This window comes from Excalfactoria chinensis, chromosome 3 (assembly GCF_039878825.1).
Source record: "Excalfactoria chinensis isolate bCotChi1 chromosome 3, bCotChi1.hap2, whole genome shotgun sequence".
Lineage (NCBI taxonomy): Eukaryota > Metazoa > Chordata > Aves > Galliformes > Phasianidae > Excalfactoria > Excalfactoria chinensis.
Window position 1 is genome coordinate 28794896 of NC_092827.1, and position 24792 is coordinate 28819687.

The window sequence follows — 24792 nt, forward strand, 5'->3', positions numbered from 1 at the left end:
TCAAGGATAGTTATTTTTAATAATGTTTTTAAAATTCTGTCTTCCAATGTGTTTTAAAAACTATTTAGATTTACTTTTTATTATGTACTGCCCGTACTTGAAAGAGAAGTTTACTTTGTATAATGTAGCTGAAAGTCATGACTGGAAATTTTGACACTGGAATCAAACTGTACAACTGCAGCACTGGCTGTGCTTTGGCATGTCGGGCCCCATTTTATATCTTATCCATCCGACAAGCAGAGGAATCTGCTTAGACATAGCATGAAGATTAAAGCTCCGTGCAGGCTGAATAAGCACCAGCTTTGTTCAGAAAAACTGAACAATGTTATGTCTGGACATGAAGGAACAGAGCTTCCCTGCGCTTCAGATGTGCTGCTGTTAGGTTTCCACTTCATGTCATCATCTGCGGGGAGTGAGCAGGTAGGCTGTTTTACCTTGAGGCCTGTTGTCCAAATAGTTTGACACTTTTCTGGGCTATGGGGCATTCTCCCAACACAGTGGTTTCCTGCTGCAGCTGGGGCTGTGGGGTCAGGGCAGCACACTGCTGATGGGCTGGGCTTGCGAGAGCTGCTTGGTGGCTGCTCATGGCTTAAAGCCCACCTGGGTGAGAGCTGCTGGATCCTCTTGTGGCAACTGAGAGACAGCTGAAGGTAGTTTTAATCTTGTGTTGTTTTTGTAGGTCAAGATCATGATTTCTGCATAAGGTCTGAAGGGGAGTCTCACTGTGAGCTCAGTTTTTTTTTAACATAAGTATACATTTGAAGTCCTGAACTTTGTAAGTCTAAGGCAAAATGTATTGTAGAAGGAATAGTGCTTCCTCAAGGAAGGGGAAAACAAGAATGACTTGGCCTTTTGGATTTATTTATTTATTTTTTCCTTTGTAAGTGTAAGCTATCTTCCTTTTTTTTTTTTTGCTGATGAAGTAATGTGATGTGATTGGTAGCAATATGTTGTATGAACACTAATGCACTGTATTCAGAAATAGAGATTCGATTAAAATTATGATCAAGTTGAAGATAACATGCAAATAAGTGAAGCGCAAAAGAAAAAAGAAGCCCTAACCCTGCCCTGATTATTGTAGAGCAACAGTCTACGACTTCTTTCCTTTCCCATACCAGGGACTATTAACATCTGGTTGAAGGCTGATTAGAGATATGTGTGTTAGCTATCTCAGGAGCTTGCTCACAAGTTGAGCCTTTTCCTTGCCTGCGTTTACTGCATTCTGGCTCCAGGCACACCAATAGGATTCCTTTTGGATGAAAATAAAGTGGAGGATGGAGGTCACCTGATATTCCCCAGCTGTTTGTTCATGTTTTCTCTAGGAGACCAGACTGGATCTGGTAAAGCTATTTGGTACAGAGTAAAGCTAGTAAACCCCTCAAAATGCACGTAGTATGGATGCTAATCCATCAGTATTTCTTAAAGGAAGGAAAGCAAAATGAAGACTATACCTACTCCTGTAATTGAAGGAAGAGAAGGAAAAGGGATCATGAATGTTACAGCACCTTTTATTTAGCAGAGGCTCAGTTTCATTCAGAATTTAGATTTGCTGTCCTTCTTGAAAATATCTAGCCATCAAGCTGTCATGGGATAGGTGTGTTTTAGGCATTTGAATTGATGCTACTCCACTTAGTCTGAATGAAGGTTATGTGGGGGCAGGACTTGGCGACTCATTTCTTAGAGGAGTTTCCCAATCTTTTAAGGTTAGCCTACATTTCAGATTACAAAAGATATCTTATTCAAAGAGCACAAGTGTCATAGATTAATGCTTTCTCTAATCTTGGAGTTACAAACTCAGATTGGGAAGTAGTACTGACAGCACTACAGTGACTTCTTGATTTATTTTTTTCTCAGCTGTAATTGCTTGGGAAGTTTTGAATTTAAAAACACCTGAACCACATTTTGTGGCTGAATTTACAACTTGACAGAAAGCTTTCCTTGACTCTACTTTTGGCTTTCTTGCCAAAACAAATAGGGTGTTCAGAGCATGTGACCACAGTGGTTTGCCTTCTGCATAAGCTTCTGCAGGGAATCTGTAATTATGCTTGAGGGCCAATCCTGCTAGTCATGATTCTGCATGCGTTATTTTCAGATTACTTTAACATCAGATTTACTGTGATCCTGTGTGCCTTTGGTTGCTTCAGTACAATTTCCAGCCATAGGGATGACTCTCCTGACTCTGAAGAGGCAGTGCTTGTGCTGTAGTGCCTGCAGCCATAGCCTTACTGCTACCTCAGGTTCCCTCTAAAAGATGACTTTGACCAGACCTGGTCCCTTTTATGAATTTTATAACACTGAAACAGAAAACTAATCTTGGTTTCTGTGATAATGCTGCTTGGTAATTTTTGGTTAGTGCTGACTTGAACGGAACCTTTTGAGCAGAGAGGCATTTTTTTGTGCGGTGTCACTGTTAAATGGTTGGGAGTAATGTTCTGATTTGAGGTTTTAAAATCAGTAGAATACTCTTGGACTTCTACCTCAGCCTGCCTAACCATTTTGTGAAGAAGAGCTAGATTTCTTAGAATTTGCTCTCTGTAAAAGCGATGAGCAGTGGAGCTGCATTGGCCACCTGCTGCAAGGCCCAGAGACACTGAGCCCATGATAAAAAAAATAGCCTTGCTAGCAGGAGTACGTTTGTTTTGCACTGTTGCAAAGCCTCACCCAAGATTAGCTGTGGTCTGGGGACCATAATCTGCATGGCACACTGTCAAAGCTTAGGGAAACCCTTGAAGAAAATGAATATATTACCAAAAATAAAAGAGTTGTGCTGTGTGCAAGAGAAGGGAAGGGAGCAAACAAGAAAGTTCAACTGTGGTCAGGATGTGGCTAATGTGGGAACTGTTCTGGTCTGCAGTTCTTAGCACTGCCAAATTCCTTTTGGTACTAACAACAGATTTTGTCTGATTTGTTGCTGCTCAGATGCCTAAGTCTTTACTGCACTGTGGCTTCTTTGAAAATGAGAGTTCTCCTAGATCTGTAGAATTAAAGGTTATTTCAAATGGATCTTATTCTTCAAGCATACATTCTATATCTTTTTTTTTTTTTAAGCTTGAGATAGATAAACCGTCTTTCATTGAAATTACTGTTTCTTGTTCTTGCCTCATAGTAAATGGTCTGTTATACTGATATTCCCCCCAAACCTGATGGACTTAGTGGCAAAATGTTCTGTTTTGTTCTGTTTTGCTTTCTCTGGGTTGCTTTGCCCTTGCTAAGACTGTCTTAGATTGTTCTTGGACTCTTTTATATTGAGAGAATGCCTTCAGTCTCATACTCCCAAATAATTTTCATCAGTGGCAACTCTGAGACTGTGTGTCTGCCCAGCACCTATAAGCTATACCCATGCTTTTCATAGGATATATAAGCTGATATGGAGAAACGAAAAGGAAGGTTAAAACTGTTTCTGTAAGTTTTTCCATTTATCACTCTGGTCTGTACCTGAAGGTAGCATTTGGCGATGTTCTCCTATTGCTGGACTTAAAAAACAAAACATTATAATGCAAATAGGTGTCTTGTTTGGTTGTTATTTACATATATAAGCATATGCACAAGCATTTATCAAACTGCTAAAACAGTTTGGGTTGCCATTTTGCTTTTCTTCAAATTTACTCATTTATTGTGTTTTGTGTTATTCCACTGCAGAGAGAGGGTTGGGGATCTGGAGTTCAAAGCTTGAGAAGACAAGGGGATTTAGTGAAGAGTGAGAGCTGTGCGCTGGTGTGTGACAGGTCACCCACCCCCCTAGTCCTGGAGGTGTTTCTAAATTGTTCTCCAGTGCAGCCAAGGAGAACATTGTTATTAATAAAACAAGGACTTCAGCCTTGACTTTCTCTGTTGAAATTGTAGGGTTGCTTGAAGTTCAAGGACTGAGGATGACTCTTCTAAAAGAATAAAACATGAAATAGTGTCACTGGTTGTTGTAGTGTTTCTACTTCAAGTATTTTTCTGGGGAAAAAACAAACAAAAAACCCCCCCAAAACAACCAACAGCCCAAACAACCCCAAACATAAGAACTGGCAAGTTATGAAATATTCAAAAGCAATCAAAAGTGTTTTAAAATTATTATTATTATTATTTTATCTGTGTCTGGAAATATGCCTCTGACTTCCTTGATGAATTTGTTGGGTTTATCTTCTTGTGAGCTACTGGAATTCAGTCTAGCTCAGCCACTTTCTGGATCAGCTCGGTAAAAGCTGAAGTAAAAACTGATGGGAATGTATTCTTAAAGGGGACTGAACAAGTGAGTTCTTGCACTACATTACCTGAAAATTAGCTATAGCCCAGTATCAGAGTGTAGTGGGTAGGTTCTGACTGAACCATTGGGGAGATGGGGATGGCTGGGTGCGGGAGGTGGGAAGTGACACAACTGGAAGGGAATCTAAGCTTCCTCAGTCAACAGAGAGCCTTCTTCTTTAAATATATATATATATATATATATAAATTTATATATAATATATAAATATATATATATATAATTTTATTTTTTTTTTCCTGCAATTACGCTTGGAAAGAAGTGTTGTGGGAGGCCATAAACTTTTCCAGTGCTGGTTGGAGAGGTTGATGTTTCCCGCCCTAAGCAACTGGCTGGGCATGCTGGTGAGTTCAGGCCTAGCAGACAGGCAGCTTAGTGCCTCAGCCACAGCACCACAAACTGCTGAGTTCACACTTAACTTCACTAGCTGCTACTGGTAAACCTGCAAGTGTGTGCCTCTCTGCATTCATGGTCCTTTTACTTTGTTGTGATATGGTTTGATTTTACTTTGAAGTCTTCACCTGAATGATGAAACCTGTCTTGAACTTCCCAGCGTCTCCCCACTGCATGCCCTGTGCCCTTCTCCTTGTTTAATCCAAGTTGATGTTCCCAGCCTTCAGGAGTGTGGTTTGAGCTACCCATTTCCAACTTGTTTTTCTGCCTTGGTTAGTAGTTCAGTTTCACTGTTTAGTGGGTCTGAAGTGGTGTCCAGGACATAACTGAGGAGTTCTTCCTTTAATTTTGAATTTAGCTTTATTTTTAACTGCATTTTCAGTGTTACTGAAATTTGACTTTGTGTTTTGGGTTTTGCTACTTCTATTTGTTGCTATTACTTGCTGTGAGTTGAAAATACTCCTGTAGATTATATGTACTTCTTTTTTTTTTGATCTACTAGGCAGTTCCACTTGGTTTATTTTAATTAATGAGATTTGGGATAGAAACCAGTGTATGTTGTTAGTAAAAACTAAAGGAAGAGCAGTATTCTTGACAGATGGGGTAGCTTGAGAAGCTGAAAAGTACAAGAATCACAGAAGAAATCAGCAAATGTTTATCCTCACATGAATCAATCTTAGTTTCTCAATATCATAGTCAAAAGACCACAGGCTTGGAGTTTCATAAGCTTTGAGTTGTACAGAATTCATTCTTCCTCTTGTATATTGATTGCCACAAAGATCTTTGGTGCCGATATTGTTTCCAAAAAAGCCAACAAAGCCTGTTGGCAGAGCCTGCAATGAAGCTTTCTCCAGTGAGTCAATTCTTTTCTCAGAAGAGGAGTTTTTCCACTGGGCTTCTCATCCCCAGCACCTTTGGGTAGGCTTTGTAAAATTAAAGTGTTTTGGTAGATTTTCTTGTACTGCACAGGTCTTTATTTTTTCCTCACCTTGTGCAGAGGTTCTTGTCACTTAGTGAATAACAGATGAACAACATGCAGACCTTTGAAATCAGTTCAGTTAAAGCATATACTAGGTACGCATTCTATGATAAGGGCTTTCTTTATGATCTCATCCTGATTTAATGGCTTACATTTTAGCTCTGTGAAAGTTGCGGGTAGATACAAAAATGGAAATTGATTAGATGTGGCACATTTGAAAAAACATTGAACCAATATATTTTTTTGAAAATGTGAAGAGTTTCTTGTTTGCAGCACAGTACAAATATTGCTGTATTTTCTGAATAGTGGTAAATAGGAAAAATATTGTGTTCCTGTGAAGGACATTTGTTATTTAAGTTAGTAAATTTGTCTGCTCTTAAGAACTTTTCTTTATGCAGCAGCCATTTAAATATTTGCAGATGAAGTGGATGTGTGTTTTTGCAATGCTCTGGTTCATACTCAGGACCCTCTTGTAACAAATACCGGTGTTTCTCAAGGTGGACAGGAAGGAAACGAAGCAAGGGATGCAGATGTGCTGACCTGACCAGAGCAGCAATTCAGAAACAAGGATAGTGAGATGGTATAGGATAGACTGCACAGGTCTGTAGACTGTACCACACCACCTCTTCTACTCCATAGCATTTGTTCTTCCAGGATATTTTTCTGGGTTCACTTGCTATTTTAACTTCTGGTTTCAGAACTTCTTTAAAAACATTTCTCATAAGAAAGTGGAAAGAGAGCTGTGAATGTTCAAATAAAGCAGAGAATTGCATGTTTTCTTTACTGAGATCCAGGATTGTTCTTTAATTGTGAACTGCCACTTTTACTGCAGAGAAAATAAAACTATATTTCTATTCTGCTTTAAGCATAAGGTATTGACTTTCTTTTAAAAATGCGTTGAGTAATAAAGACTACAGCAGAGTAGGTATTTGTTATGTGAATGGTAAATGCAATGCAAATACTAGATAAGTGTGTCAGAGAAAATTAAGTGAAGGCACCTGCTTGTGAGAAGCTGTAAGCACTAGGCAATGAAATGAAAGAACTGGGTCTGCATTTCTAAGGTGTTCAACCTGCTGTGATTAGCAGAAATGCTGCTGCTAGTTTGCATTCTCCGATCCGTGTGTTTTAATCAATAAAGCATTTTCTTTCATTTTCGTTTTTCTTTCAGTTTCAATAAAATGGTGTTACCTTTTCCTAAAGGACTTGTCTCAGGTAGTTGAACTTGTACCTCTGTGCTTCAGCTTATCTCAATGCCAAGCTGGAAACTGGCTGTGCAAGAGCTGGTTCTGGAACAGACTTCATGCATCAGTCTCAAGGGCAGATGGGAAGGTAGATAGAGGAGCAGGTACAGCCTGATAGGTTTCAACAGCTTATTTTGTGCTGCCAGAAGTCAGTCAGGGTCCCAGCTAATAGAGATGCTCAGCAGTGCTGCAAAATGTTACAACCACTGGTTTTGTGATGCTACTCAGGCAGAAGACTGTATTTCTTAAAAGTAATTAGCTATCCCATGAATAACTACTACACTTTAATTTCGATGCAGTCAGCTACTAGATTCTTACATGCTTGTAAAACCTCAATTAGTTCTTCTCAAATGTGCATTTTGCATTCTGGTGGCTGAATTCACTTATTGCTCTGTCATTCATGAGGACTTTTTAGTTCATGACATTACCCTGTCGTCATTTGTTAATAAAGCATCAAGTAGGCTTCAGACTGTACAAGAATGCAGAAGTCTCTGTAGGTGAACAAAACAGAAGCCTCCAGATACCAACTGGAAGGAATGGATTCGTGTTGAAGCAGAAATTTTGGCAGTGCTGTTGGCTTTTTTTTTTCCTGTTGCAAGGTTGTTACATCTGGAGAGTTGGCCATACACTGAATGCGGAGGAGAGCCTTGTTTTTAGTGGTTTGCGACATATGGCTGAAGTGCCAGTTTGAAGTAGCATTTTAAAAGCAGATGATAGGCTTGTGAAGAAATGAAGGCCTGGTTATACCCAGAAAAAAACTCAGATGTTTAGCAGCTGCACCCACTGTGGCAGTGATACTCAGAGGTCAGGTCTGACTGGAAGAAATAACCCACAGAGCAATGATGTAGCTTGGATCTGATTTACAATATCCTACACTAAAGAGAATATGGCCAGCAGCCAGCTGTGAGTGTTTGCAGATGTTGTTTTACAGGATGTATCCCATGTTGCTGGCAACATGCTAATGATGGTCCTGGTATGCAGAGTTCACAGCATATGGCAAGACGCTGGGAGTAATAAGAGGCAAATGCAATGCTTGATGTTTTAGCACATAAACTTTGTGAGCAGCTAGAAGTTAAAGCTCTCCAACCATAGGGGAAAATAAACTGTAAGGCTTCCTGTGTTACATCAATTCTTTTAAATAGCATGAGTTGTGCAAATGAAATATGCTATAAACTTTCATGTGTTAAAATTCTTGTTATCTTTATGCATCCTGAACTGCATGCTAGGGGGAAAAAATTAGCTAATTAGATCAGTATATTTAAACATAAGAGAGAGATCTACTCTAAATGAAGTATGCTACAATGATTTTTTTCAAAGTCTCTTATGAACATTACTTGATTTTAAAAAGTATTTGACTTTGCATTCCGAGGTCATTGCTTTGGAATTACTTTAAATCCTCTGTCATTTAACCTTGAAGATAATGACAGACGGCTTTATGTGTTGACAATGAAGATGTTAAGATCTACAGCATTCCCAAAGCAATTTCAGCAAGGCTTTGCTGTCTCTTCAGACCTTTTTAAGTTCCTTGGAGGCAGCAAAAAGCAGGTCATGTGAAGCATGTCCTGGCACATTCTCAGCGAGATGAGGATGTCTTTTCCGGCTTGTATCTGTACAACTTCCTTGGGGGGACAACGACTTTCGTCCTTGCCTCTGCTTGTGATCAGGGGATCTTTGTTTCGTAGCATATGACTTTGATGCCAGCGTTTTCTTTCTGGCTTGCGGGCTCATTTGATTCTTGCTGGGAGGGGCAAGTTCCACCTTAGTGATGTGGCAAATGTTTTTACAAGTTTTGGGATTCTGGAAGCACGTCACTTTGGTAAGTGAATCAGTTTTGGAGGGGAAATTAGAGAAAGCCAGGAAGCGTGAGCTTTTCAAGCTGTGAGGAATCCCTATTCTCATTAGGGTAAGGACTCTAAAGTAGGTTTCAAAAAAAGGACTTATTCAGCATATTTAAAATGGCACCATCAGCCATTCAGATTGTGCCAATGCTGGCAGCTTTCCTGGTTAGTTCAATGAGATTTGCATGCAATCAAATACTTCTTTTAAGTGGGAACTTATTTAGCTGCATAACTTGAGGAGCCTAAGGTTTGAATGTCTTGGCCTTAGTATCCATTTGGCCTGGCTAGTGCAGATTCCAATATAATCTAAAACTATTTTCACACCATGTTTTTATAGAAAATAAGGCCAAAGTTCAGGGAGAGTTTTGGTGTTGCCGTATTGGATGTTAGTGTCTCAAATGAATAGTATGAAAAATCAGTGTATTTGTAAGAAATAAAAGGGTTATTTAGGAGCCATATGCCCAGCTGTGTGAGAAGTGTGTACGTTCATTTGTCTCAAATGAGAATGGATTGCATTGCTGCTTAGCTCGTGCCTGGATGTGTGCCCATGACAGAAATTCAGGTATTTGCACCCTAGGTCAGGTAAAGACAAGCCTCTCTTAGTTGTATGACTCACTGCATGCGTATATATTTGTGTGTGTGTTTATACATATCTATAAAGGTGCACAGTTATACTATAAACTAAGTCTCAAATCTGTCCTGTACTTCACACTTTGCTGAGCTAGGCTCCTGTTTTTGTTCATACCTTCATAGTAGTAGCTGCAGTTAGCAATAGTCTGTGGACCACCCAGAAAATTGTTCAGTCCTCAAATCATCTTTTTACACAAACTTAAGCGAGTCCTCTGTAAGTAAAGTATCACATGGAATGTGAATGGAAAAGGGCTGGGAGGTTGTGTCTTGACAGTCTGGCTCCAGTCTGTTGTCTGGCTGCTTCCATGCTGGGTAACAGGAATAAATCTAATAAATTAATGTCTGTGTACTAAATCCTGGTAGCTTACTAGATTTGTATACAGTTTTTCTTTTCTTTTGTTACAGGAAATACTGGATAGTTCCCACAATGGAGGACGGGAAGCCCGTTTGGGCTCCACACCCAACTGATGGATTTCAGATGGGCATGATTGTGGACATTGGTACTGACTACTTAACTATTGAACCTTTGAATCAGAAAGGCAAGGTAAGTGTCTGATAAGTGAAGGAACAGAGAAAAACCTTACATATATATATGCATAGATAGATAGATAGATAGATAGATATGTTTAGCCTGTGGGCCAAATCTGTTCCAGCATCCACCATTACATGCAGCCTGGATGAGCGGGGAAAAGGTTTTCTGTTCTGCTGTGTTTGACTGAGGAACTTCATTCTGCTTTAGCTTGCAGGGCAAGTGAAATATCTGACTGATAAGAAATGCATGCTTTCTGTCAGTTACCTGAATGTGTATATGTGCTTAAGCCGGATGGGGTGACTGAATCTCTGTGGTTATTTGATTCAGTACTGTATACTTGATGTTTCTAAATTTGAGACTGGTTCAGAGTCTGTTGTTGAGATTAGCTTCTCTTTATTCTGGTAGATACATATTTAGAGAGTCCTGCAGGAGTGTGCTAGGTTCTATCTTAGACTAGACAATTTTCTGTTACACTGCTAAAGATTGAGTGATGAATCCTCTTACCTTGAGTACTATAAAGTGTTATGTAATGTCAATCAAAGGTCCTATGGAATTGCTACATTAAATTAAAGGCAAAAGAAATACAATTTCTAAACTGAAGTCCTAATTAACGTGTTCAAGCTGCATCATTTATCATGACATCTTTCAGATTCAGTACAGTGCAATTAAATGTCAGTTTTTACAGGAAGTGCCTTGTTATTATTAATTATCCTAATTCAGATGGCCAGCATCCTGGTTTTTACTATCTTGAATAAGGTTATACACTGTTTTATAAGTTGTAATTTGGTCTTTCAATATGTCATGCACGCTATTTCTAACAACTTTGTCTGCAACTGCAGGTATGGAAAAGCAAGTTTTTTTTGTATCTTTTTTTCCCCCACAATGTCTACAGTAATAGAGAGTGCTTTGTCATAGATCAAAAGGTTACGCAGCAGTTCTTCCTTTGAGCTGAATGTTTTCAGGTTTTCTTTAAAACAAATTATTTTACAGGAAGTAAACTTCTCTTTCCTTAGAAGTAAAAAGTGTAACATCTGATAGCTTTGTGTGTGAGATAAGATCTGTAGGTTCAGTAATAGTATGCGTTCTTCCATCTGGGAAAGAGCAAAATTGTTCAGATAAGAGTATATTAAATATTCCAAAGCTATGATTAAGTAGGCTTTTACTGATTTAAATGGTGTTGACCCCTAGCCTTGTTTGTGTTTATATCCCCAGAAGGTTCTGATGTGAGCAAAAGTTCACATATTGAAAACAAAAACAGTCAATAAAGATATTCTTGAATCTCTGTTTATTTCTAATATGTGTATTGTCTCGGGAGCCCCCTTTTGCCTCCTTCCTTTTTTCTTCCTTTATTATTTCTTTTTTTTTTTTCTTTTCTTTTTTTTTCTTCTTTTTTTTTTCTTCTTAAAATGGATCCTAAAATACAGTTATTTTTGCTTCATGGCTCACAGTGGACAGTCTGTGTTCATTCATATAAGGGCCTAAACATTTCACGATTAGGCATTTAAATTCAGTAGAGATTATGGTTGTCCTATACTTCTGAGTATCACGCTTATATTCATAGAGGTAGAGCAAAGCATTATCTTAATTACCTTCTCAGTCTTTCCAAAGTGACATCAGTTTCCTTTTATAGTGAAATGTTTCTGACTGCTTTTTGTCTTTTGAAGAAGACACTGCTTTTGTGCATTGGGGCTGCTGGTTTGAAGCAGTCAGCATTTGTACCCATGCTTATCAACTTTGTTTACTCAAAATGACAGCTCAAAAGTGCTCTTCAGTAAGAAGTGATCCAGCAGCTCCAGAGCTGCCTGTGATAATTACAGGGAGGAGATGAGTAACCCAATCATGTAAACATACCCGGGCAGTGTAACTTATTATTATTTTTTAATCTGGGTCATTATCGTGTCGTACGTATTCTCTGGAGAAGCTGGTATCTTACCCAATATAACTGACTGAAAAGGAAACGTGCGCGTGTGCTTTTCTTGATTGTTGCCTTTTATACCATTAATGGTTAATTAAAATACATTGTTAATAACTACAGTAAATGCTGTGAGGCAGCAGTTTCCTGTTGTTCTAAAGCCTTCCCTCCCTCCCTGCCCACAGTGAGCCATGGCATTACAGTGGCAACCTCAGCCATGTCAGTGGAGCTGTGTAATGCAAAACTAGGTCAGAGAGGGGATCCGCCTGAGCAGCCGAGAAGTGGAAAATTTCCAGCATGGCAGCAAGCAGCAGCAGGAAGGAGGACCTAGGGCATGTGTGGCCACAGTCTGCTTTGTGTTGTGAAGCTGAGTTGCCCAGCCCAGACTGGTGGAGGTAGCTGGCAAACATGCTGATTTACTTACGAACCAGCAATAGCATTTCTAGATACCGCAGCTTATGTAGAGTTAGCAACAGTATTTACTTATCCCCATCAAGGCATCTAAGAAGGTATGTGTATCTGAGTAACCAAGGCTGTATTGTGTAAGAGTAATGCAAATGGTTGAGAGCTTGTTATCCGAAGAGAGGGTGCATGAGCTATGTGATGGGAGTTGCTCCTCAAAGCTAGATCATGGGTTTTCAAGGCGGAAAAAAGTGGAAAGAAGAGAGGGAATCTAGAGAGCAATTTGTGAATGAGTGGGGTCCCATCAGGCTACGAGCCTGCCTGCTGTCCCACACTGGGGTGTCAGGAGGGAGGCAGTGGGAAGGCAGCCTGTTGTTATACTTGGCTGATGCTACACATACACATTTTGTACTCAGAATGTACTTTTCAAACTTATCGGAAATCCTGACCTTAGGAAGTGCTGAAAATAGCTTCTGTTGGATTGCTTGATTCTGTAACAGGGCAAAGGCAGATCCCAGTGTAATGGCCAAACAGGGAGTTTAATGTTTTCCTAGAGGTAGGAAATCTGAATTAAGTGATTAGGGAGATGCCTCAGAGGGGCTTGCACCTTGAGAGGCCTTTCTAGGATGCACATGGTACTGTAGTAATGAGTTTCTGGCAGAGCTGGGGAGGCACATATTGCTGCAGACACCAGCTTACACCCTTGTTGTGTTCACCTGAGAGCCCCCTGATGTCTCTTGAGAAAGTCTCTGAAGGGTTCTGGAAGGCTTTGTGGGGCCCCTATCCTGGTATGATCTGAATAACCAGAAAGGCATTTTACTAGGTTAAGTATAAATGAATAAATGTGCTCTGAAAGTAAGGATCAGAACGTCCAAAGTTCAGTGTTTTCAAGCAAAGGCATTATTTTAGCACTGAGTGCAGCTTGCGTGAGTGAATAAAGCAGGCTCTTATCCACCATATGAATGGTTTGTGTTGCTTTAAGTTGTTCTGTGAGATGCAGCTGAGAGCAGGGATGTCTCCCTGTCTGTATCTGGAAGGCATAAAGGAAGGCATGGTTACATGTATTGGGTTACATGGCGGAAAGAAGATCCTGCTTGAACGGAAAGATATCTTTTTTCACTCATCTAGTTTCTGGAAGAATTGTTAAGACCGCCATTGGATTTCAAGGGCTGCCTCATTACAAAGAGGAAAAAAAAACCTGCACAAAAACACACAAATCCTCTGCTTTGCCTTCTGAGACCACTTTAGAGTTTATAAGAATAATATCCTCTCAATGTTTAGAAAGTTTGTCCTAAACTATGCTTTAACATGTTTCTGACCTAAAGCATTTTCCTCTTAAAGTCAATTGATTCATTGTATTTTGAAATAAAAATTCAATGAATATTTTTTTAAATGATAGGTGTGCAATAGCTTCCCTATTTTTCTGTTTAATAGATTAGATTTTAAAGGTATTTGGCAATATTTAGAGCTTTACACCTTTAAATAATGTACTTCTATCTACACACGAAATAATCACCTTAAGCATAAAGTGCTGGAGAACTATGACAGGAGTAAAATTCTTGGTTCACTTAGTTTATACTATTCTGATCTAAAAAAAAATATCCAGCAGGAGAACAATTGTCTTTATATTGCTTATTACTTCTGACGTTCATTAAATATTTAGAGATGATACTACACTAAATTAGAGAAGATGGGAAGGGCTTGGGGAAGGACATCTGGTTTGTCACAAGATGTCCCTGCACAATATCTAATAATGCAATTTCTAGCAATTATTTCACAATTCCCATTGTGTGAAACAATGAAGGAGGACAGTCAGTATGAATTATCATTAATTGCTCATAGAGATTTATCTTTGATCAGAAAGCTGAGATTGAAAAAGCTCTTCCTTCCTTGAGGTAGATGTGGTGTAACTGGGTTGAGATCTATCAAATCTTCACTCAGCGTGGTATACCTTTATTGTCAACAAACTTGCAGAAGAAATGATGGTAATATATTCCAACTTCAGTGCATTAAGAGGGAGGGAAGGGCTCACTGCACTGCTAGAACCAAATTGCTGAGGTAGATGACATTCAGATCCACCATAGCTTCACCATGCTTAGAAGGAAGGTGGTCTGGTGGATATCCAGAGAGGGCTGAAACGTGTGGATGTTTGTGATGGTATAAGTTACAAGATCATATTTGTTACTTTTGTAGTGAAGCAAAGATGAGCTAATTGCTGTATTTCTCTTAAACTTTCATATGAGATGCTTCTCACGGTACTGTCTTGCTGGATACAAAGTTAAACAAGCAATTTTCTCATTTATTAGGATCATTTTTTATCTGTTTGGTTGTCTTTTGAAATATTAGAGAGAGTAAACTAAACTCTTATCTGCATTTCCACAGGGAAGAGGCCTGTAGCAGCATGGCGGCTGTCATGTTTAATTGGTACAACAGGGCTTTTGTTCATTCCTTAGGTGGCTCAAACAAGCTAATTAATACTGTAAACAAGAAGTATAATTGAAATCCTACCTCTTAACCTATGCTATCCTGCAGTTTCATGCAGATGCTGTAATACATGCATTCTGGGATGCTTTTCCTTCATTTTTACAAGAATGTGAATTATAATTTCTGGAGAATAAAGGAGAAATGAAGTTGCTTTTAATATGAATTTTTCCACTTGGACATGAACATTTGGTAACTGGCTGGTTTTATATCTTTGGAGTACAGGGGCTGAAGAAAAGTCTTTATTTTACTTGAATACTGATTTGCTGAAGAAAATGGTTACAACCTGGAGTTACAACAGGATTTGGGGATATAGAGAATATTGTTTACTGAATACTCGTGTTTTAAGTGAGAGTGCTTTAAAACAATATGTGAAAATGGCAAGACAGTCCTTCCACTGAACTAAATTTCATTTTTCTTCTTTCTGCTTCATTGCAAAGCTAAGGGACTTGTTTGTTCTCTAGAATTCTCTTCCCTTTGCAGTGTTGTTGGTTTTCTCATCTTTATTTTTGGTGATGTCTCTTGTGTGTCAACAATTATGTGCAATTTTCGAAAAGCATCAAATATTTTTGTGGTAAGAATTTACGTTACAGCAGTTTGCAATAGTGCAAATGCTGCAGTTGTTGTCTGTAGGTTAGTATAATTTCCAAAGCTGTTATAAAGGTAGAAACTTTAGTTGTGGTATGTTTACTTGCAACATGACATAAGACATTTTTGAAGTCCTTATTTTGAAGGAATTTTGACAATGTTAATATTTTTTCATCTAACAGACTTTCCAGGCTGCTATCAATCAAGTGTTTCCTGCTGAAGAAGACAGCAAAAAAGATGTGGAAGATAATTGTAAGTTATGGATTTAAAAATAAATTAAGTATTTGGGGGTTATGGGGGGAAGTGTAAGCATGTTGTTTGCTTACAATATTTCCTCTTTGTCTTGTTTCTGCTCTTGAAATTGTGTATGAACTTGACTAACCCTTTAAACTGAAAGTAAGCCCATTTAAAATATAATATATTGCATTTTATTTTATTTTATTTCTAAATTTTCATCCATGCGCTTTAGAGGAAACCCGTGGTTACATGTGTTATTCGCAGGCACATCTGACTGACCAGATATATATGCAGCATCTTGATCAACTGCAATGAGTGTTTAGTAGCTAACTATATATATTTTACAGCAAAGCAAAAGAATTAGTTACTTTATCAGCCTGTGTATGTTACTGCATTCTCCAGCATGTAGCATTCCTGTGGAAGCATGGGCAGTTGAAAATGTCAAGATAACCTTTCAGAATTTGGAGACAGGAATCCAGGCCCTTTGTGGCTGCTGGAAAACTTAAATAGGTTATACTGAATCAGGCCAAGGAGTAATGTTGAAGAGGGACTTTTGAAGTGAACTTTCGTGATACACATTGTGTTGATATGCAGGACATTTATCTTGTTAAATATTCTGTGGTTTGTTGGGTAGAAATAAATTGAGTACCCAAATCTGGGGTGAGGAGAGAGAGTACCAAGACAGATGAGTGAGAAAACATCAGCTTTTATAGAACCGTTGCTTTTTGTGAACCAGTCTATTCACAGATACTATCCTATCCTGAAGTTCTGATGAATGGAATTCCATTGAGTACTTCTGATAAGGGTTAGTGGTTGGCCAAAGTACTGGTAACTTCATGAATGGTGGGGAAAAGTAGCTTCTGTTGTTCATTTAAAATACATACAAATTTGTTTAGATGATTTAAATACCACAGTTTCTGTTGCAGACTAGTATTTATATCCCATGGCAGGAAGTACAACTGTAACAACTGCTCAGTAGTAACACAAAAAGGAGACTTGAGGTTTCTGACTGGACTTAGATGATGCAGTGTTTTTACAGGTGGAACCAAACTGACAACTTTGCTTCCATTTGTTTGTATTTTTGTGAATGTAATGTGGATAGGAACTTTGAAAAGTTGGTATCTGTCTTCTGTGCCTGTGATGGTTGTTAAAGAAATGCATTGAATGTGTTCATCTGTCACAGTGATGGTACTGAGATGTCCTGGCATCTGAGTGGTCCTCATCAGGGAATTGAAAACTGGAATGAGATAATAGGTGTAATTTGAGATTTTAACAAACTACTATGGAATTAAGTTAGAATAGTCTTCATACTGAAGAAAATATCTTCTGTGGTTTACTGAATAAAATATAAAACTTAAAAATATTTTGTACCAAATATTTTCAGATTTCCAATGTATTTCTACCTTTTGCTCAGCAGTTTGGGTTTATTTGCAGCATATATGAATCCAAAGTTTAGCCTTATTCTTTCTCAGAAGAACTGGATAAGTTGTGGATATTCCATCTCTGGAGGCATTCAAGACCAGGCTGTATGTGGCCCTGGGCAGACTGATCTAGTGGTTGGCAACTATGCCTGCGGTAGGGATTTTGGTCTTTAATGTCCTAGCCAAAGCCATTCTGTGATTTGTGCTGAGTGTCGTTAATCTTTAAGAAGAGGATGTTAAATATAAATCACTGGGAAACTGTCCAACTACTAGGTGCTTTCTGTCGCTCCTTATAATAGTTTTGAAAAATCCTGAAGAACTAGTTAATAATACATTTACCATTCAAACCTATCCTTAGTGATTAACTCCCTTCCAGGGAGTAGCCTGCTGAAGTATTTTTTTTCCCCACCCTTAGTCTTCCATATCTCTAATATGCTGGCTGCAAGAGAAAACCTTTTTGTGAACCTAGTCCTTCCTCAAATGTTAATATTGCAAATGGTACAGAGACAAATAATCTACATTTTCTTTTGATTAACATTCCTCTTCCACTCCCCAACAGCCTCAAGCGTTCTCAATTTTAGAGTGCTATCACCACATGTGGAACTTCTATTTTTTTATGACAAAAGAAAGCCATAAAAGGAAGGAATGGGGAGGGCAGGATATCAGATAAGAATTATTTTTAAGAAGTGTCCAACAGACACAGAGCCTTGCAATTACAGGATAAAACATAATCTTCCATATAAGCCCTCCTTTATTGTATGCACAGGAGAGCCAGCATGCATAGATTTGATATTGGCATTTCCTAGTATTATGACTTCACTTCTGTGTACTTTGTATATGTAAATAAATATGTGACTGGGCACCTATACTGCTTATGTTTAGGAACGAGGAGCCTGCTTTGGCAGGGGGGTTGGACTCGATGATCTCTAGATGATCTCTCTAGAGGTCCCTTCCAACCCCTACAATTCTGTGATTCTGTGAATAACAGTAATTCTCTCTCTGGTTACTGTCTTTGCCTCTGGATGTTTTTATGGGGTTTATTCTAAAGAATGTGTGTTTTTGAAATTGCTGACATAAGCTTTATTGAGCACATCTTTCATTGAGGTGACAGCGAGACAAGCTCTCATGACATAGTGAATCTGCAGGTACAGTGCCTTTAATGAGAACTGGCATCCTTTTGCTAAGAGAATAGTGGGGACTAAGAATATTGAAATCTGGGGTCCTGCATTGTTTGGATAATTACCAATTTTTGGATAATTTCCAATTTCTTTAAAATATAATGCAAACCACATGAGGTTCATCTGAAGATGCAGTCAAGGGAGAAGGTTGTTTCTTTTGAATTTTAAGTGTACAAAGACGATTACAGTACAGCAGTTCCTTAACTCAGTATTGAGAATTAAAATGATTAAACATAACTAATAATGTTCAAAATTTAATCCCACCACCACCATGAACACCTACAGGGAGAAGGAGCTTTCAACATTCATTGGAGCAAGCAGAAGTTTCTGGTTCATTTCCCCCAATAATGTCTCTTTCACTTGTGGTGACCTCATTCAAAGAGGTGACTGCAGAAATAGGTCTGCTAGGGCAGCCGTGCAATTTGTGGTCTAGGAGCCTCTGACATAGCAGGTTTGTATGTACAAGAGATTTTTCAGAGGAAGATGGTTTCTTCTAAACAACCCAGAAGCTGCGAGGTCCTTTGAAAAATATGAATGCCTCCAGTCATTTGAAGTAAAGCTATATTTTAGTTAGGGAAGGAAGCACTGTTATTCAGTGAAGCTACACAAGCCAGAGGGAGGCTGCAAACCACTGCTGAAGTGACCTTTGCTTCAAACTGGTTTTGGTATATGTGATGTGAGGCACAGCCACTCCCTATTCTACTGCCAGTATCTTTTGAGTCATAGAAGGAACGTTGCAGGATAAGTTAGGAGCTGCTTGCTGAGCTTCAAGCTTCCTTTCTGGGTTAGGTGTCTGAGCAGATGGACTACAGGCAATGTGAATTGTCCGTCTGTCTTGCATATCCATAGAAATAAGCTGGAATTTAAGGTCTTTTCCTACCTGAGCAATTCTATGGTTCTATGATTTGTTTTTCTCTGCTGGGGCTCTTCAGGCCCTAGAGGCATTGGTTCAGCTTGGCTCAAATTCAGAAATGACACTATCTCTCTACGTGTTTTTGGTCACTGTCTACTGATAATGCATATATGGGCATCATGGCAAGTAGGAGGTTGCAGTTATCACACAGTGCATATTCTATAAACATTAGTCAAATGTATACAACTTTTCAAGTGCCACTAATACATTAAGGAATAATAAGTATGGTAGTCAATCAGTTGTAACAAGACAAAATGGTGTTCTGCACTCGAATTTTAGGCAAATAGGAAAAGATGACCAGACATATTTGAAAACTGAGGCTGCATAACACGTAGTGCTCTCTGTAATTTCAGACTGTCAAACACGTTCCAGAGTTTTATATCTGAAAACAAGGCCTAGCTTTGCCAGCATGTTGAAACTGTATGTGTGCCTGTTCTCTGCCTTGCTTTGCCTTTTTCTGATGCACTGGTGGAATTTGCAGCTATTTTGTATTAATGTATAAAGAAAAAAAAATAGGTTTTGTTGTGGAAATATTCTCTGCCTCAAGCAGTTTCTGTGAGGAGGCCTAGAGATGTGAAAGCTTGCATTGGTGCTTGATGTTGCAATGACACTTGCCCTGCTGTCTCTAGAAAATACATTGGGGAAAATTAAAGAGCTAAAAATCTCCAGGAGCCAGCATTTACGCAGAGCATCACAATGTTGCCCTGTGGACGCTGCTGCAGAGATCAGAGAGGAGATGGAAGGAATAAAAGAGTTGGTGTGATGGATTTTGATATGCACTGGTTTCCATGCTTTAGAACAGCATGGAGGGAAAAGCACCTGCGAGGATGTTATAAGGGACCTTAGAGCCGACAATTTTCACAAGCAGGATCTGTGTTGAGGATCCTGTAGTCTAATACTTGGTTCAGCAACTTTAACTTAGGTTGTACGATGAAGAGTAGGTCTACAATTTTTAAAGTGTATATTGATTGAGGCAATGTTCTGCCTCAACAAAGTAGAGTAATAGGAATGATAGGATTAAACTGTAGTCAAAGAGAGAGGAAGTAAAATGTTCCTTAATCCTAGGACTTAGTTGCTTGGCTGTATACAAAGGCGGTCCTGTTCCCTTAATGCTATATGACTCTTTTACTTTCAGGTTCCCTTATGTATTTAAATGAAGCCACTCTCCTTCACAATATCAAAGTTCGGTACAGTAAGGACAGAATTTATGTAAGTATTACCTGTTATTTCAATCAGTCTAATGATAAATATCCTTTCAAAAGAACCTGAACCCACAAAAAAATAAAAATCAATATTTTTCTCCAATCACAGAACATTAAAAGAAATTGTACCATTATAAATTTAGGAGGTTTTAGGCATTTTTTGCTACCTTGCTTAAAAGCTGTATCAGACTGACAGTAGCTAAATGTACCAGGCAGAGCAATAGATTTTTTTCGACAAGGCTATTCATTTGCACAGTGTTGTACCACAGATGTCTATTCCTGTAGGGAACTTACTTCACCATTACAGTAGCTATTAACAAAGATGGTTCTTTCTTCATTATTTTTGAACGAAGCAAACAGGTGCCGTCTCCAACACCTCCTAGCTCGGATGTCCATCTTAATCTTTTATATTGCTATCAGATTGCCTAATTGTACTTAATGAATTCTGACTGAATTACATTTTGTCCTTGCCATCTGCCCTGACACTGACAGCTGTGAAACAGAAGAAAGATAAGAATTTGCTTTCTTTTTTTTCTAACAGAAAGCTGGCTTGTGATAATGCAAAATGTCTACACAATTTCTAAATGTCAATGTTTATAAAAGAAAAAAAAAACAGCTTTTTTGTTAGTCTGCTGCTCTAAAATGAAATGATTAAGAATGATACCTTCTTATATATGCATAAAGAAAGTATAGTTGTTTTCCTTTGTTGCAGTTAACTTTACAGAGCTATAAATTTTTTATGGATTCAAGATAAAGCCCTGTCTTTAAGATAAATGAATTAAAATGGTGATTTGAAGGCTGTACTGGAAAAATAATAATGAGGCAGACACAGGAAACCAATGGAATAAACTCTATAAACTGAACTTATGATGAAGGAGGATAGTATTTAGGTTCATCAAACTTTTCTTCCCTTTAAACAAGAACTACTGTGTTGTCCCATGTACATATATTTTCTGGGAAAATATCAGATCAGATTATCTTAATTACCATCCTATTGTAACTTTTTGATATAGTTGGAATTGTATATATATATATATATATACATATAGTTTATATATATATATATATAGTTTAGTTCTGATTAACAGTACTTGCCTTGTTACTGAAAAGAAAACGAATTTTAGTACTCGCAGCTCTTGAAGAACTCTGTGCTTGTGTCTTACATATTGAAATCATGATGAAAATAGAAACATCTGAAAAAATCGGTGCGTTGTCTGTGATCCAGCCTTCTATCAGCATTTCGTGATAGTGTTTAGGACTCCATCTGGGAATTCTCAGACCTGGGATGTGCTCACTAACAATAAACCAAATAAGTTATTCAGTCTGAGGGTCTATCTGATATTCTTTATACATTTTCTCACTAATCTGCTTTTTTTCTGTGCTTCAGATGTTAGGCCATCCTTGTATGGGATCTGATCATTAAAACAAAAGTATTAAAAGATTTTTCAGACAGAAAAGTAAAAAGCAGCCCTTTTTTTTTCCTCCTTCCTCCCCCCCTCAAATTCTTTGTCAATTACGGATCATTTGTATTCTGTATTTCTCACTTTGGAAGCGGCTGTAGCTAATTTCTTTCAGCTGAGTGCTTTTATTGCCTTGCTTGAGCGCATTCCCAGGCAGTATTCTGTCAGTCCTTCCTGCCGAGTTGCTTCCATTTGATATTGAAAAATTATTGTCCTCATTGGAGGAGACTAGCCAAGAGCTTACTTTTTTGCTTTAGAGGCGGAAGTAGTGATGCCTTATCCCTGATCCAGCAATTCATACAGTAGGAAATCATTTAAAAGGAGACGGACAAAGGTCAAATTTGGGACATGCTCCACAGCTCAGCAGTTAGGAAATTCTCCTGAGAAGTGCTTTTTCACACAAGTGCTGGAAAGATGATTAGAAGAACTCTGAAAACATATCCCATCTGGGGAAAATTGCAAATATAATTGCTATACTTTGACTATACTCTTCAATAATAATAGAAAATTGCTGTTAACCACTTTGGTTGGATACTAGGTAATAGTTTGCTGTTAATTCTTCTCTTCACAGACATATGTAGCCAACATTCTTATTGCAGTGAATCCATATTTTGACATTCCTAAGTTCTATTCTTCAGATGCTATTAAAAAGTACCAGGGTAGATCACTTGGGACATTGCCACCACATGTCTTTGCTATTGGTATGTATTGAGTTTGATTTTGTCTTTTATAAAACGAGCATTAAATTGTTGTATGTAAACTGCACCTTTGATTGAATTACTGTAAGCTATTAGAAATGAAACATGGTGACTAAAATTGCAAATTTTTACCTCCTTGAGATGCAGTCTGAAGATTTTTGGCAGCTGCTTTTGATTGTTCTGTTCCTCTGGTGTTTTATGTCTGAGCAGTTTTAATATAATTTACAATCATAAAAAATAATCCAATTTTATAAAGGAAGAACGACATAAACAAAGCTGGCAAAATATAGTGATTGCGTTTGTCTTTTGCTATATTGCCAAATCACGTGCACATTTTCCTTTTGTATGATTATTTTATAGGCAGAAAACTCATTTAAATATTATTATTTGTACAAACCTGATTACAAATCACTTTGAATGTAACTGCGCTTAAGAAAAGATTTGTCACAAGTGTTACTCATCCAGTTAAAACTATGTTAGAGTAAAACTGGTTTTCGGCTGTTTTGTGAACACATTTGACAGAAAATGTTCAATTCTAGATGGATGTTTTCTGTTTTATTTTGTCCTAGGTGAGTTTGGTAAATTTTTGCTGTCAAAGAGTCCAAGCTATCACGTGTCAGTGTTGGAGGGTGGACAGCTATCATGTAACTGAAAGAGAAACTTCAATAAATTGTAATGCGCTCAATTGTAAAGACTTCTTTGAAAATGCTGAGTTTGCATGTTTGTATTTGTTTAGTTTTTATTTTAAGTTTCAGGAGAGGTGCAAGCATAATTTTTGTCATGTTTCATGTATTCTTTCATTTAAGCTGATAAAGCATATCGTGATATGAAAGTTCTCAAGATGAGTCAATCCATCATAGTATCTGGAGAATCCGGAGCTGGCAAGACAGAAAACACTAAATTTGTTTTGAGGTTTGTACTTTTGAGCCAGAGTTGTTCAGTGAATCTCTTGTTATGATGTGTTTGTTTGAAATACAGACAGAGCTAATTAAAGGTACTCAGTAGCACAGCATTGTCTTGATTCAGAAGGTTATGTGTATGCTTCTACATGCACTTTAGTTCATGACATTCACAGAGTTAAACTTAGGTGCTGACATGATGGCATATGGAACATATGGCAATAGCTATACATTTACAGAAGCCTTAGTTCACTTGTAGTGACATCATATAGTTATTGTGGTTTATGATGCAGTTGTTTTGGTATCATGTGTCTGCTATTGTCGTCATTAAAATGAAAGCTAGGCATTTTAACTGTCTTACGAGACACCCTTGTTTCTGCCATAAGTGTGCAATTGTTTTCCCAGTCTTTATTTCTTCAGTTTGCTTGATGTTCTGTATTTTTTAACTCTTAATTTCTGAGCCAATTTCAATTGTAATATACTTCAACCCTAATTTGCTGAATAAATATTGATAAAGGGATTCATTTATTTATTTATTGATGCTCACATATGCAAGATACGGAATCAAGCATATTGAACTATGTGGGGGTCATATTGCTGATCAGCCTTCCTCTTAGATGTTTTTAATAATCTTGATCATATTTGTGTCATACTTTAACTGCTTTATATCACTCTGGAACACTATAACTGGAAAGTAATGCTCCATTAAATTCAAGAAGTTAATACGAGTGGCCTGACTATCTAGGAAAGCACAGTGCAGGCAGTTCAAATGCATTCTGTCCCATCCTTACCTGGTTTCCCTGTGTAAATCTTTAATTGCCTTCTCCCTGGCATCATATACATAGTAGTGGTATTATCTTCTATATCCCAGGAAGAATCATCATAGCTGGCCATCTCTCCATCACACTGTTCTCTGCCCCTCTATAACCTTTAGTGGAGAGCTGTAGGAGTTGCAGCAAGGTTCTAACAGAATACAGCTCATAACTTTTGTCCTGCTTATAAAACCCACAAAACACAGCACACACTGGGAGAGCATCCCCTGAGGAATGTCCTCAAAGGATGTTATTTTTCTGTTTTTCAACAGAGGAAGTTCTGATTACGTGGCAGGCAAATGTCAACACTGCTACATGTCTCTGCCACTGCCCCCACATAGCATGTGTACAAAATGTTATTGAGTTTTTAAAACAGGAAGGCTTTTTCCTTGTGTACTCATCAGGAGGCAGAAGGTAGCAATACAGCTCTGTTAATGTTCCTGAACTTTTTTGGAAGGTTCTATTTCAAGACCAGCTTACAATGTGTCCCAGATTTAGTTGTAAATTTCCAGAAGCATGCCTTGTACTTGGGAGCTGGGAGTGGGGGAGCAGCAAAAAAGGTGCAACTGAAGAGCGTGTTTTGAATTTGTGTTCAATTTTTTCTTCAATTGCTAAATTGATTCTTACTTACGCATTGCAATTTACTATATTTCCATCTACACTTCGGCATTTTATTAACATTGATGGCTGTGAATGCAGAACGTATATGCATGGAACTTGTGTTTAA

At 38.1% G+C, this 24792-nt stretch overlaps 1 protein-coding gene across 4 annotated transcripts in view; it reads left to right on the forward strand.

Moving 5' to 3' along the window:
• MYO6 (myosin VI) overlaps positions 1 to 24792 on the forward strand; it is a 96673-nt gene that overhangs the window by 14908 nt on the left and 56973 nt on the right. For all 4 annotated transcript variants that reach the window (XM_072332161.1, XM_072332162.1, XM_072332163.1 and 1 more), the window contains exons 2-6: positions 9736 to 9874; positions 15428 to 15497; positions 20130 to 20203; positions 22228 to 22357; positions 23161 to 23266. In XM_072332161.1, coding sequence (XP_072188262.1) covers positions 9758 to 9874; positions 15428 to 15497; positions 20130 to 20203; positions 22228 to 22357; positions 23161 to 23266 — 497 coding nt within the window. In that variant the 5' untranslated portion in view covers positions 9736 to 9757. The remainder of the gene's footprint in view (positions 1 to 9735; positions 9875 to 15427; positions 15498 to 20129; positions 20204 to 22227; positions 22358 to 23160; positions 23267 to 24792) is intronic.